Below are 13,707 nucleotides of genomic sequence, written 5' to 3'. Positions count from 1 at the left end.
GTATATATTTGACCAACTTTTTGCAAAAACTACTCACCCGAATTGCATGAAATTTTTAGGGATGACCACTCGATTAGATTTTGGAACGTTAAAAGCTAAAACTTTCCGAAAAAAAAAAAAAAAAAAAAAAAAAACTGTGAAAAAACGTCCCATATAAAGCAGGTGGAAGAGGCACCTCATGGAGGAGGTCAAAGGAGATCAGCGTCTGTTGCCATGGAGACGCTCCCTGCTCAGTGTTTCACACAGTGCTGTTGCTACCTGACCTAGCTAGTTAGCATTGATATGAGCTAATGGCTATCATGCTAGCGATACTAACTCCGTTCCGTAAACGTTGTCCGTTTGGCGAAGGGTTGCGCTCTACCGAGTGTAGTTCTAGTTTGAGTAGAACTTACTTATAACAGTTAAAACACTGCACACTCGTAAGTGTTTTCTAGCTTTTGGGTTTGTGCACGCTAAAATAAACTAGTGCAACTTGTCATTTAGACGCTTTATCATTCCAGCGGAAAGCTTTGTAAATTGAATTTTTTTGTATTCTGCTCTAAAATAAAATACCCATAATGAGAAGTTATATTTTCTCTATTTTAATCTTTAAAAAGAAAGTTATTATAAAGTGGCCTATATATTCTTTTAGCTGACTTTCTTCTGTTTAATTTGAAATGTAACACGCCTAAGTTTGCACATTGCTTTCTGCCGTTTGTGGCAGAGCTTTCCGTCTGCACCCCCCCTCGAGGGGCAAACAGGCTGTAACTGCCCCGGTGGCTCCCTGCAGGCCCCCGTCGGGTGCTTCTGGTCCTCCAGCCTGCACCTTCAGCGTTCGATTGAGCTGCTGCCAGCTGACACGAGCTCTAGAAGCCCCCGAACGCAGAGCAGCCCGACCAGATGGCAGCCGGACGAAATGAGCCGCGAGCCGGTGACCACAGTCCAACGCTTAGCCAATCAGATTAGAGTATTTGAAGAGTTGGTGAAGGTAAAATAAACAAAACTGGCTGCTGCAGGGATTTAGAAGTGAATTCATACACTTACTCCTTAATGAGCAAAACCCAATCGAGACCAAATACAGGTGGTGTAGTGTGGAGAGCAGCGTCGCCACCCAGGAAAGAAATCCCCGCTTCGATTCTGGGATTGAGGTTTATTTTTCCTGTATGGCAGAACTGGATCTACTAAATCGACTAAACTATGTACTGTAGCGGTTAGTATTTAGGTCAAGTTTTAACTGTACCAACATGAATAGTAGGAACTGGTTTCTGCACCAATTCATCAACTTTTCTCACTGATTTAAGTCAGTTTCAGTACTTTTTGTAAAGACGTGGCCAAATCTGTCTGTTTTTCGCAACTTCACATGCAAACACCGCTCTCATTAAAAATGAGCAGAAACTGACGGTTCTGTTTTCACATTTACAACCAGACCCCTTTAAAACAAAGGTAAGTTTTTACATGTTTTAATGTGTTTATAGGAAAAGGGTTGATTTTCCTTCTGATCTGGACTAAGAATCATTATCAACCGAGTATTTTTACATTGATTTAACTCCTTTTGTCCTCCCGTAACATATAAAATTTCAGATGACTCATAACGTACAATAGGGCGTGTCCTAACTGTACCAGTAGAAATGTGTGGTTGAGTAAGCCCCGCCCCCTGCAGATCTGTCTTCTCTGCTACTGAAAATGCCAACTGAATGTGGAACACGCCCCATTTTTACTTTATTTTTACAGGAAGTGTGTAAGGCCCTTTTTAAACGACATTTTCAACTGAAAATGTAAAACTTTCTTAGCATTGTGTGGGTCCATTTACACGACAACAGCGTTCGGTGCCACTGAAAATGCAACTTTTTGAAAATGTTTCTACTCAGTGGAGACGGGGAGATAAAGCTACTTTCTGAAAACGCAGCTTGTGTTCTCTGCGTACGTGTGTTTTCATTGGTAAAACAGCCAACAGCACCCACTAGTGGCCCGACATGCTAACGACATCGTTTTCAGCATTTCCGCTGTTTTGAAACATTTCTTTGTAAAAGTGAAACCGTTCTGAAGCGGAAATGCAAAAATGATGCTTTTTCACGTGAAACGTTGTGTAAACAAGGACAACATTTTATCAGGGTCTTTAAAAGGTAGAGTATGTCCATATTGTTTCTATTTATTTAAAACTTTTGAAATCGTACGACAGAAGCATGACTCAACTTGTTAGTGGGAACGTGTCTCTTTTTCTAGTCACTTCACCTGACTAAACTGGAAAAGATGAAAAACTTTGTCAAAGCATATTTTACATTACTACTTTAAACTCGTCAGAGATATAGACATTTTTTGCCTAATCAGACTGAATAACATGTGGCCAATAGTTTATAAAAAAAAAACAGTATTACAAATACAAATATTGTTTAATTTAAAAGGTTTTTCATCTAGAAATGATGGAACGTGTGATTTTTGGTCAGTATAACACTTTTCCACACATTTCATCAGTAAATCATGTATAGCTGTGTTATACATGGACTTTAATGCATTTAAATATCTTGCTATAACCCCCCGGGGTGTGAATTTCAATAACTGCGATCCATACTGTACCTTTAATAAAAAACAGCCAGAAACACTGGGAATGAGTTAATCCACTTTTTGGCCACCTGGGGGCAGCAGATAAAACAAATCTTTAAGTTGTAATATAAAACTATTAGCGTTAGTTAGTTAGTTAGTTAGTTAGATTGGTGGTTATAACTTCTTTTTTGATTCCCAGTAACTTGTGATTGATCTCTTCCTCTTTAGGCAGTAATCACAGTTCAGACTTCGCCTGTCTGCTGTTCGGTGGAGGGCAGATGGCGCACGCTGGATTTATTGTGGCATTCTCTCCGTAAACAGATGCCTTCTTTCGCTGGCGACGAGGTTACGTAATGAGGTTTGCGGGCTGGAAAAGCAAATGAGGCAAAAAAAAAAAAAAAAGCTGGACAAAAGGAGACCTGATCATTACGCGTGACCTCATCTGTTGGTTAAAATGATGACAGTTGCTTGGTTTCGTGTTTCACAGATTAAAGTTCATCATTAATTGTTGTACTCGTGAGCCGTCGTCCTGCTAAAAGACGCGCCAGAGTCACTCTTTCGTTTCCAACACGAAAAAAACGAAGTGAGAAGGATCAAAGTGTCACTGTCCAAACATGTGTGCGGCGAGAGGCGGGAGCAGCCATTCCCCGATCATCTAGAAGCAGCCAAGCAAATATAATGAAGCGCGACAAACCTCACAAGCACACGTATCCAATCAAAATAAGAAGGAGATTAAGCAGGAGGACCTGCTGCACAGTGCACAGATGTTAATTTCAACCATCTGGGGAGAAAAAGACAAACTAAAAAGACCTCGGAGTGACAAGCTGATTCATATCGGTTGCCTGAATAGCATTCAGATTACAGCACAAGGAGTAGAGAGGGAGGGAGAGAGGAGAGAGAGAGAGAGAGAGAGAGAGAGAGAGAGAGAGAGAGAGAGAGAGAGAGAGAGAGAGAGAGAGAGCGTTGATGAAAGGATAAGGTCCTAAACAGCATCTGAAGTTGATTTAAAGTGAAGAATGGAGAGAGCTCGGCAGCGGATCAAAGTCCAAACAAGATCAAATCACTGTTTTTTTGTTTAGTTTTTTTCACCTTGGTTCTCTTCCCCAACCTCAAGGATGCTGCACCATGAGAGCATCTTCCCTGTTGGCAAAAGCACACCTTACTGCATGTGGGAGAGGATTATTGTTTTCAAAGAGCTTTGTTGTCTCTGAAGCCTGGAAATTGAAAGGGTTTGATTCACGACACGGCGGCCTGTCGTTTCCATACGCAGCACGTCGGAGGCTTTCCCTCCAAAACATAGAGTGTAAATGTTGTCCTGCGACGCCGTCCTAGAGGACGCAGGCCATTTCAGTTTAGGGTCCACAAATAAAACTTTGAAATTTTATTACTCCAAAAGAAGAAAAAAAAAAACACGGTTATTGAAAAATATTTGTCCAAAACTAGAACCACGAACTGATAAAAGCTCTAAAAAGCTGCTCTGTTTACGCGGCAACATTTTAAGCAAAAACGCATCATTTTTCCCTTTTCGTTTTACGTTTACACGGCAACGTTTTCAAATTGATGTCGGTTTCCATGGAAACAGCAGAAACGCTGAAAATGATATAGTTATCACTAGGGATGTCCCGATCCCACTTTTTTGCCCCCGATACCGATCCGATTTTTCAGAATTGAGTATCGGCCGATACCGATACTTTCCCGATCCGATACTTACATTGCTATTGCAAATATACTCAACAGTCTATTTTTGGAGCAACTAAGATGTCTGAAGCTAAAAGCACTATTGGCAGAAGCTTTGTTTACCTAGATAGGTAGCATGTAGGCTACATCAGAAAAAAATTTAATTAAATCAAACTGGCATGTCACCATTCAACTTAAGTGTTTCGATATTACCGTATTTTACAGAGTATAAGTCACACTTTTTTGTAGTTTGACTGATAAAGCAATTTATATGAAGAAGCGACATTCAAAAGACAAATGTCAACAGCAGATTTTAAAGTGGAAACAGAAAGAGGTCAGAATGTGTGAGACACTTGATGGACTGAAGAAAACAAACAAAGAAAACTAAGAAGCTAAAAACTGAGTAACAAATTCACGGAAGGTTCTGGATCAATGAGGCTAAACCTGGATTATCTACCCTGACAACTGGATATGGACAATAAATGTGACTTATAGATTTGTTTTAATGTTTATTTTCTGACAGATACAGGATAGTCTGGGAACTACGGTAGTTGCTTAAAACGGCTCGGGGAATCCATAGATGTTTTTTTTTTTTTTTTACCATATTTCCCAGACTATAGGTTGTACCTTTTTTTCAACAGTTTGGCATGAGTTATATCAATAAGCAACTTATATATATATATAAAACATAGAGGTTCATATAATCTGCGACCACTAGAAGTCGCTGTATGACAACAGAATGATGCTACAGTAAAACATCCGAGGTTAATCGTGGGCTAAATGCACGAGGTAAAGAGTTGAGCAACAAATGAAGCGGCGCCACTGCAGGACTCTTCACTGTGGTGAAGGCTTCATGAAGCAACGCGTTCAGTCTGAATGCTAAATGCTAACCTCCAGCGTGCTGCACTGCGCAAAGAGCCTCGGACTCCAGCAGCTTTTCAAATCTGATCTGTTTGTTGAAGATTGTGTTAAAAGGCTTCAAACGACCTTTAATACACACAATACTAATTGAAGAAGGAGCTTCTGAAGAGCTCTAAAAACAGAACTGCTCAAACAAAATCAAGAGGAACCGTCCCGTCGGATCTCCGGAGATAAAAGTTTCTCTATCTTAAACTCTTTTGTATTTAAAAGAGCCGCGGCGACTCGTCTGAATATCAGCATACAAATATGAAAGTAAGTTTGAATTAAAGTTAATGAGTGGAAGAAGAAACAGCGGAGACACTCGAGTGATGTTTCACATCAGAGGGAAGGAACGCAAAGAAAGACGAGCAAATGAGGTCAGGCTGCTGAAGATTTGGTCGGAATTTTGACTCAGAGGGAATTTTAAATCGTTATCTGCAAATAACATGCTGGAGATTTGTGGCCACGATTGAAAGTCTCTTCTTGTTGTTGTTTCTTACATTTTCCCTCACATGACAAAGCGAAACTGGGTGGACTGCAGCTCTGGAGAATTAGGCCGCGTTCACATTCCCCTGTTTGATGCGGACCAGAGTTCCCATTGACTTTCATTGATACCTGGTCTGAAGACTTTATATCGCCGTTGTCTGTGGCTACCCATTAGCCATGTGCTAACTAGCCTAGCCACCACAAGGCTAAAGCGGCGGGACTTAAAGCCGTGTTGCTTCTTTACTTCTTCTCTGGTCAGTGTTTTCGTCAGGCGACGGCGCCCCCAAACTGACAGCCGTTGTAATTGCGAGACATTTTCCAGATGGTTTTGTCTCTAAAGTGAACGTGAAAAGGTGTGAAAATTCTTGCCCCACCCCCAAGTGAACCGAGTCCCGGACTATCCAACGTGAAAGGCCCCTTAAGTTTGGTTTTAATCTGATTTTATTGGATTAACCTCGAGTGTGACGGAATCCCAGTTGTGGGAAGAAACACAACTCGAGTAAAAACTTAAATTCCAATGACTTCCGTGACCAAAAAGAAGCAGGCAAACTACCGTATGTCCCTGAATAGAAGCCCCTCTGATTTTAGTTATTTGGCTGCTCATGCGACGTATATCGAGAAGTGAATTGTATATCAAAGTATATCAGTAAATACTATCAGCTCCTACAACACCACAGAACGACCTCCATTACTGCTGGATTTGACAGACGGAGCAAATGTCCAGAGCAGAATTTAGAGTCAAAACAAAAGAGAGCGGGAAGAGTTCAGAGTGAGAGAGAAACTTGTGAGGGACTGAAGAAAAGCAGGGAAGCTGTTAAATGTGACTTATTCACCACTGTGACCTCTAATCTGGAAAATACGGTAAACCGTATGCCAGCTGCTGCTGCTAGCAGACGTAGAGCGCCACACCGAGGCTAATTTCACCCAGAAACGTAGAAATCCAGGCCAATTTCAGGATATAAGTAAGTTTATATATGTATTTATGTCGTCTTTCCTCGGCATGAAATATTTCTTGACAGACGCGATCGACACTCAGTGGAATTATACGGTAAATCACATCATACATTGATAATTCCATTAATTTAACTGTGGACATCCTGATATTCTCAAGCGACATTAGATAGTTAAAATCTGCTCTTTTGCCCACGGTTTGCCCCCCCCCCCCCCCAACCCCCGCCCCATGAGAAACATGATGTTTAAAGATCTTGTTCTCCACTCGGGGCGGATCGCAGCGGTTTGGATTAACGTTCTGTCTGACCGAGCTGAGCCGCCGCCGACACGCCGGCACAGTTTACTTTTCTTATTACACTCAATAACTTTTTAATTACACTTCGAGCACGTCTTAGTCGTGTAACAATGACTTTCAATTTTCTGGTGTAAACAGCTTCCGCGCTCTGACGGGAGGAGAACAACAGCGTCTGGATGCAGATTACCGCGCGCAGCATCTTGAAAAAGGGAATATTTCACCGTCATCTGCCTCGTTTATCAACGTCAAACACTTTTTATTCCTCCAACTGAAACCTTTCACATCAGCATCACGTGTGGTTTCATAAGTGAATGATTTGAATGTTAGTTTCTTTTTTTGATGGGATTACTGGACTCTATCAGAACCTTTTTACTCAGGAAATATAAAAACAATGCATATTAAGGTCAGATCTCAAGGTCAAGCTCATGCTGCTGCTGCCATTCACAAATTCTTTGCTCGAACCTATTTGGCTGATCAGCAACCAGATTAAATAATCCGACGTGCCGGACGTTTTCAGATCAGATCAAATCAACCAGCCGGTGAGAAAGAGCAGATTTCAACTAATCAGTGGACCAAATCTAAAGTTATGTTCCCATAATACAAACCCGTTGACAAGCACCCGGACACGACCCTGCGGGATCCCGACCAAAGTCGAGACGCCCAGTTTCACTGTTGACTTTAAGAATAGAAAGTTTAAATATCTTTACTTTAAGAATAGTACATTTTAAAATGTTTGACTTAAAGAAGAGGACTTTACAAAGTTCAAATTTTAATGTTTTTGATTTTAAAATGTTCTATGCTTAAAGTCAAACAATAAAAACTTAAGATTGTTTTTTTTTTTTACTGAACTTTTTATGTTTTGAAAATTTTTTATTTAAATTTTTTTTTTTTTTTAATTAAAATGTACCATTATCATTTTTGACTTAAAGTTTGATGGTTTTTTTTAAAATTAAAATGTGCTAGCATAAATATTGTTTTTGATTAAAATTTTGAGGTTTAAATTTTTTTATTTATTTTTATCATGTTTTTAACTTAAATTTTAATCTTTTTTTCTTTTTTTTTTACTTAAATTGTGAATTTGAACCTTTTTGGATTTTAAAGAAAGTACATTTTAATGTTTTTGACTTGAAACTTTCACGCTACTGAAGTTAAGAATTGAAAATTTTGACATTTTTTGACTTGAACACCAAAACTCTGCGCAGTAATTTAAATGATAAAAATCTAAAGTAAAAGACTTCCCCAGGTCTGCATGACGAGTGAAACGACACCGATGCGTCACTGAAGGCAGCATGGATCCAATCAGGAACCAAAACAACAGCAAGCGAGGACCTCAAATCAGCATTTTAAGCAATATGAGATGAATATTTGGGGAAATAATGTGATCAGTCCGCTCAGCGCTCCAACGCTTTCGTGCTTGAATAAATAATCCAGGTAAATACCTCCAGGTCTCCTTTGGTGATGGATTCCTCCTCCACCCTGAACTGCAGGTCCTCCACTTTCCTGCAAACAAACAAAAGAAGAGGAGGTGAGCGGAGCTGTCGGGTGAGCGCGTGGCGGGTGGGCGGGAACGTTTCCCATCCGGCTCCAGTTTAATTCCCCACGAGTCGGTTTGAAGCTGTAAGAGGCTGATTATCTCTCGGTTTTATGTCACGGGAGTATTGATGCTCCCTGGAGGAGCCGGAGGGGAAGTTCGCCGGTGATATTGTAAACTTCAGGCGAGCGTAAATGGATATTATGTGAAACTCTTGTTTGTTTGATTGATGCTTTGATGATAAACGCTGCCGATTGAGAATTTAGGGAGATTTATGTGCTTTATGACGACGTCTTATCCATCTGCTCTGGCATCTGTGCTGAAACTCGGTCGCGGTCCTCAGATTATGGTTCTAACTAAAGATGTAACCTTAATTTTACAGCACCTACGGTTTCTTTAATGCCACTTTTGCACACAAGGTGGCAGTAGTGACATTTAATCACTTTTAGCTGTTAGTTGTTGCCAGATGCTTCAGCTTCACTGGTTTTTCCTCTTTGGGCCAGAATCTTCTGCTTCTTGTTGGACCGAATGAAGACAGAAAGGCAGTGGGACTCCCGACACCATCTAGTGGCCAAACGTGGGATTACAAGATGTATCGAGGTGAAAATATCTTGTTATCTGATAGCTGAAGTTAAGAGAAGGAGGATGATCTATAATCCAGATGTTAGAGGAAGATGCTCTTTAATCTGGATGTTAGAGGAGGAAGATGCTTTATATTCTGGATGTTAGGAGGACGATGCTCAATAATCTGGATGTTAGGAGGAAGATGCTCTTTAATCTGGATGTTAGTGGAGGAAGATGCTCTATAATCTGGATTTTAGATGAGGAAGATGCTCTTTAATCTGGATGTTAGCGGAGGAAGATGCTCTTTAATCTGGTTGTTAGAGGTGGAATATGCTCTATAATCTGGATGTTAGAGGTGGAAGATGCTACATAATCTGGATGTTAGTGGAGGAAGACGCTCTATAATCTAAATGTTAGGAGGAATATGCTCTACAGTCTGAATGTTAGAGGAGGAAGATGCTCTATAATCTGGATGTTAGGAGGAAGATGCTCTACAGTCTGAATGTTAGAGGAGAAAGATGCTCTATAATCTGGATGTTAGGAGGGAGATGCTCTTTAATCTGGATGTTAGTGGAGGAAGATTTTCTATAATCTGGATGTTAGGAGGAAGATGCTCTATAATCTGAAACCCTCCACTGACACAACGTTTTCCTCCGGTGAGACGAATCGTCTCTCCAGGCGTGCCGTTACCTTTTCTCCTCCTCCAGCTGATTGGCCAGCTCCAGCTTGTCCTTCTGAGTGCTGGCCAGCTGACCTTTGACCTGCTGCAGGCTGCTTTCGTTCTCCGTCACGTACTGAGGACACGGAGCAGAACCACCGGGACACAACACTTGATACACTTCAAGCCCTTTTGAGAAGACAAACAGATGAAGCGGTGTCCTGCAGGTCCTACCTGCATGTGCTGCGTCTTGAGCACGCTCAGCTCCTTCTCCACCTCGCAGATGTGGCTGTTGGCCTTGGCCACCTCGGCCCGCTCCAGGTCCCGCTCCGCCAGCAGCTGCTCGATGTGCTGCTGCTTCTCCTTCAGCGCCTCCTGCAGCGCCGTGGTGCCCGAGATCTTGCGGGCGTAGCGGGAGGACGTCTCCGTCAGCTGCGGGGTCGTCGGAGACGAGAGGTCGTGAAGCGACGGAGATAAAAACAAAAAACAAAAAAAACCCACACACAACAGATCTGCGACTCGGTGTCAACACACCGTGGTGTTCAGGCTGAACTCCACTTCAGGAATGGAGATTTAACTCCCATGAAAGTCATTTCTGTCCTTGTTTTATGCCATTTGTTTTGTTAAAACTGTTTAATTTCTAATGTTCAGTATGTCTCGTGCGTAGGGCAGTTTTTCTTTAAGTCACATGTGTTTAAAAAAGTGGCAAAAGTTTGTCGTTTTGTTGTAAAAGACCCGTTTTTTTCCCATTTTGTTTATAATCTAAATTGTTTTCTTCACGTATCCTCTCTCCTCCATGAGGTTTTCTGCAGCCAGCAAGGTTTGTATAAACCTTCATCATATGCTCAGTCACAGATTTACTGTTTAATGAATGTTTCCTTTGTGTCTCGGTGAAGATGTGGAAGGAATAAATCCCTCTGCTACAAAAGAGCCGTTGCTGTTAAAGCCTCGGAGGAGCGACAGTCGAGGAAACATGTGTTATGATATAGATCAACTTTACAGTCTTATTTTAGCTCCGTGAAGCTTCAAACGACACGCGTCTCACCCAAAGTCTACTTTTAGTTGGGACTGTCATGCAAAGGTTTATTTTTAATTTCATATCTTTTTATAAAACCTAAATAACTTGACAGTTCAGTACAATTTCAAGGATTTGTTCAGATGCTGGTGGAAATTACAGTGAGATTAGATTGGTTGCATGTCTGTGATACTTTAAAAGAAATAAAGTAGTTTTCACTGCAGAATCAATGATATCTCAAATCCCTCCTACTTTTATTGAAATGTTCTAGTCAACATTCCCACTTCTTAAAAGTCATCCGGGGGCCAGATTCTCCAGCAATAAAATTGAATAAAGGGTGCAGCACTTCATTCGACCACTAGAGGGCGACGTTGGAAAAGAGTCCAGCTTTCAAACGGCACCTTTTCTTTTTTAATAATCTATACATGACAGAACATTTTTCATCTGGAAAAAAAAAATCTGTTTTTATGAAAAGGATGAAAAACAGAGTGAAATGTGGGATGACTGGAGATTTACTGGACTCATTTTAAATGACTTAACACTGCATTCATTAACTATTGTGTTATTTAATAGTGTTTCTATCTTTTCCGACTCATTTAAGGATCTTGTTTGACATTATTAGTACTTTGCATTGTGACCTCTATAATAATAATAATAATAATAATAAGAAGAAGAATAATAATAATAATAATAATAATAATAATAATGAATGGCGGCTGTCCTCTGTCACAATCTTTTATAGTAAGATTAGTGACGACATGGAGGAAATTGTATGTATGAGTCAAGAAGTGCCTCAAAATTCCACTTAACTTCATTTAAGAATATGTATTACTGCCTTCTACTTGACAATCTTATATCACTGCAGTTCCTTAATTAACTCAGGTTAAAAGATGCAGCATAAAGCTCCTTAATGTTCCAGATCTGAACGTAACTCCTCCAGTTCAGTGCAAACTGTGGAGCTTCAGCTGCTTTGTGAGCACTTAAGAAAATGAGCAGCGTCTGTCTTCCGTCGCGGTCCGAGCCAACAATCAAGTGAAGTAGAGACGGGAGCGTTTCTCCGTGAGGGACCGGGCCCGAAACCAGAAGCTACAATCGATGTGAGACGGCCCGGCGGACTTTCATCCCGTCAGGTTCTGGTGCCGACCATCTCTCAGGATTTCTTTCCTCAAAGACTCGAAATGCAGCGTCGGTGCACCAGAGCGACTCGATCGTGTGCAGATTATTCACGTCTCAGCAGATCCTTTAGCGATGAAGTGACGGGAACGTCATCAGCCTTTTGCTTAGAAAGCGATATTTATCATTTAAAGAGATAATTAACCTCAAATCAAAGGTCACGTGGCTATGGAGACTGATTCTGAATTCAGCCACCGCCTCTACGTGGACGACATCAAGCTGTTCGATAAGAACGGGTGAGACACAGACTCACTGATCCAGACCACCAGGACCACCAGGACCACCAGGACCTACAGTCCCGACATCGGGATGTTACTCCAGTTAAGTTTGGTCGGATGCTATCAAAGAGGCAGGATGAGCAGAACTGAAGGAGTCGAGCAACCAGAGGGAAACGGTCCAGAGGAACTGGACTACGAACCCTGATCAACATATCCAGGATCTCTCTCTGGTTCCTGATCACCGTTACTACCAAGCAGGTTTTCAACTCACTAGTTCAACCCAGACCGAGGTGTGCACGATCACATGAAAGAGGCGGAGTTTGTAGCGTCTGACCAATCACACACACACACACACACACACACACACACACGGAGAAACTCTACAGAGCAGTTTCCAGATTACTGAAGGAGCAGTTATTCTCTGAGAATATGAAGAATTAAAACACATCCAGCAGCTCAAAGCAACACTGCTGCTGCAGCCAAAGCCAGAACATTCCTGACTTGTTAATGCTGACTCGGTGAGATTATACCAGATTAATTCATCTGTGATATAAAGTGACGACACTCTGATCACTCAGTTTCACTTCATTACAGAAGAAACGTTTCAGGCTGAACTTCCTCACTGATCTTCTTCTTTTAGTTTAGATTTTACATCCAGTTGTTTTGATGCAGAGTTTCTCTTGTGTTGGAATATTAATTCATCACCGTGACGACAGGAGGAGTTCTGGTTCCATAAATTCATGTTTCTGCAGTTCTGTCAGGTGTGATCATGAACCTCCTTATTCCAGATTAACCCTCGTAGAGAGAAACAGACTTGGATCAAGTCAAGAACAAAAACCTCCTTCAAAGCCTCAGAGACCAGGATTTATTTTATGATGTCAAAAAGATCTCTAAAATAATTGTTGAGTTTTCCGTCGTCTCAACGTAGCAGCAGCGTGAGCACGCCCCCTGCTGGTAGTGCTGCAGGTCTCGTCTCCAAATGAGAATCAATAAGAGAACCGTAAAGAACCCAACGATGACGTTTTCAATTGAAAGCGTTGTAAACGGGTCCTTAAGGCACCGTCTTTCACTTCGCTTGTTTCTGTAACTTCTTCAATTTGTTCCATTTTTATTCACCGTATTTCTTACGTGATCCGACTTATTGTTTCAGACTTGGAGCCGCTCTGGGAAACGGTCAAAGCTCCGAGCTCCCTGATGTTTGTTTCTCCTCACAACAAGTGAACATTTGGAACTTTTTGGAGTTTATTCTTGCAGACTTTCAGAAACTGAAACTTCTGCTTTTTATATCCTGGTTCGCTGTTTTCTTTTATACTCTTACAATCGCCTCCTAAATTTATACTGACATTTCACATGCAGAAACACAAAGTTGGAGCACAAACAAGCTATTCCTGCTCTGTTTTGCAGGCTTGGTTTCCTCATATTAAGCTTGCAGAGAGCCGAGCGTCTCGATCTTCTTCACCACAAAGCAAATAAGCACTTCTTTCCTCCCAAATGTCAATGAATTGGTTGAAGCGGCCCGCGGTGCTGCGTGTGAACACAAGCGTCTTACCAGGCCGGCGCGGCTCGGCCGCCCGCCCACCGACGACGCCACCGAGCTGACGGAGCTGATGGACGAGCTGCTGGGACTGTGGGCGAGCGACGACACGCCCATCGCCACTCGCTTGCTCTTCTTGGCCTTCGCCGGGCTCGTGGACGGGAAGCCGATACGGATCACCTTGT

The 13,707-nt window shown here is 41.7% G+C and overlaps 1 protein-coding gene across 1 annotated transcript in view; it reads right to left on the bottom strand.

Moving 5' to 3' along the window:
• Positions 1 to 13,707, bottom strand: part of clip2 (CAP-GLY domain containing linker protein 2) — a 47,914-nt gene that overhangs the window by 14,770 nt on the left and 19,437 nt on the right. Inside the window, exons 5-9 of the mRNA XM_080484035.1 lie at positions 13,538 to 13,706; positions 9,817 to 10,014; positions 9,615 to 9,718; positions 8,269 to 8,329; positions 3,610 to 3,660 (exon numbers count right to left, since the gene is read on the bottom strand). Coding sequence (XP_080340161.1) covers positions 3,610 to 3,660; positions 8,269 to 8,329; positions 9,615 to 9,718; positions 9,817 to 10,014; positions 13,538 to 13,706 — 583 coding nt within the window. The remainder of the gene's footprint in view (positions 1 to 3,609; positions 3,661 to 8,268; positions 8,330 to 9,614; positions 9,719 to 9,816; positions 10,015 to 13,537; position 13,707) is intronic.

The sequence above is a fragment of the Lipophrys pholis genome, assembly GCF_963383615.2.
Source record: "Lipophrys pholis genome assembly, chromosome: 16".
Lineage (NCBI taxonomy): Eukaryota > Metazoa > Chordata > Actinopteri > Blenniiformes > Blenniidae > Lipophrys > Lipophrys pholis.
The sequence above is the reverse complement of the archived record's forward strand: the minus strand, read 5'-3'. Positions and strand labels throughout refer to the sequence as shown.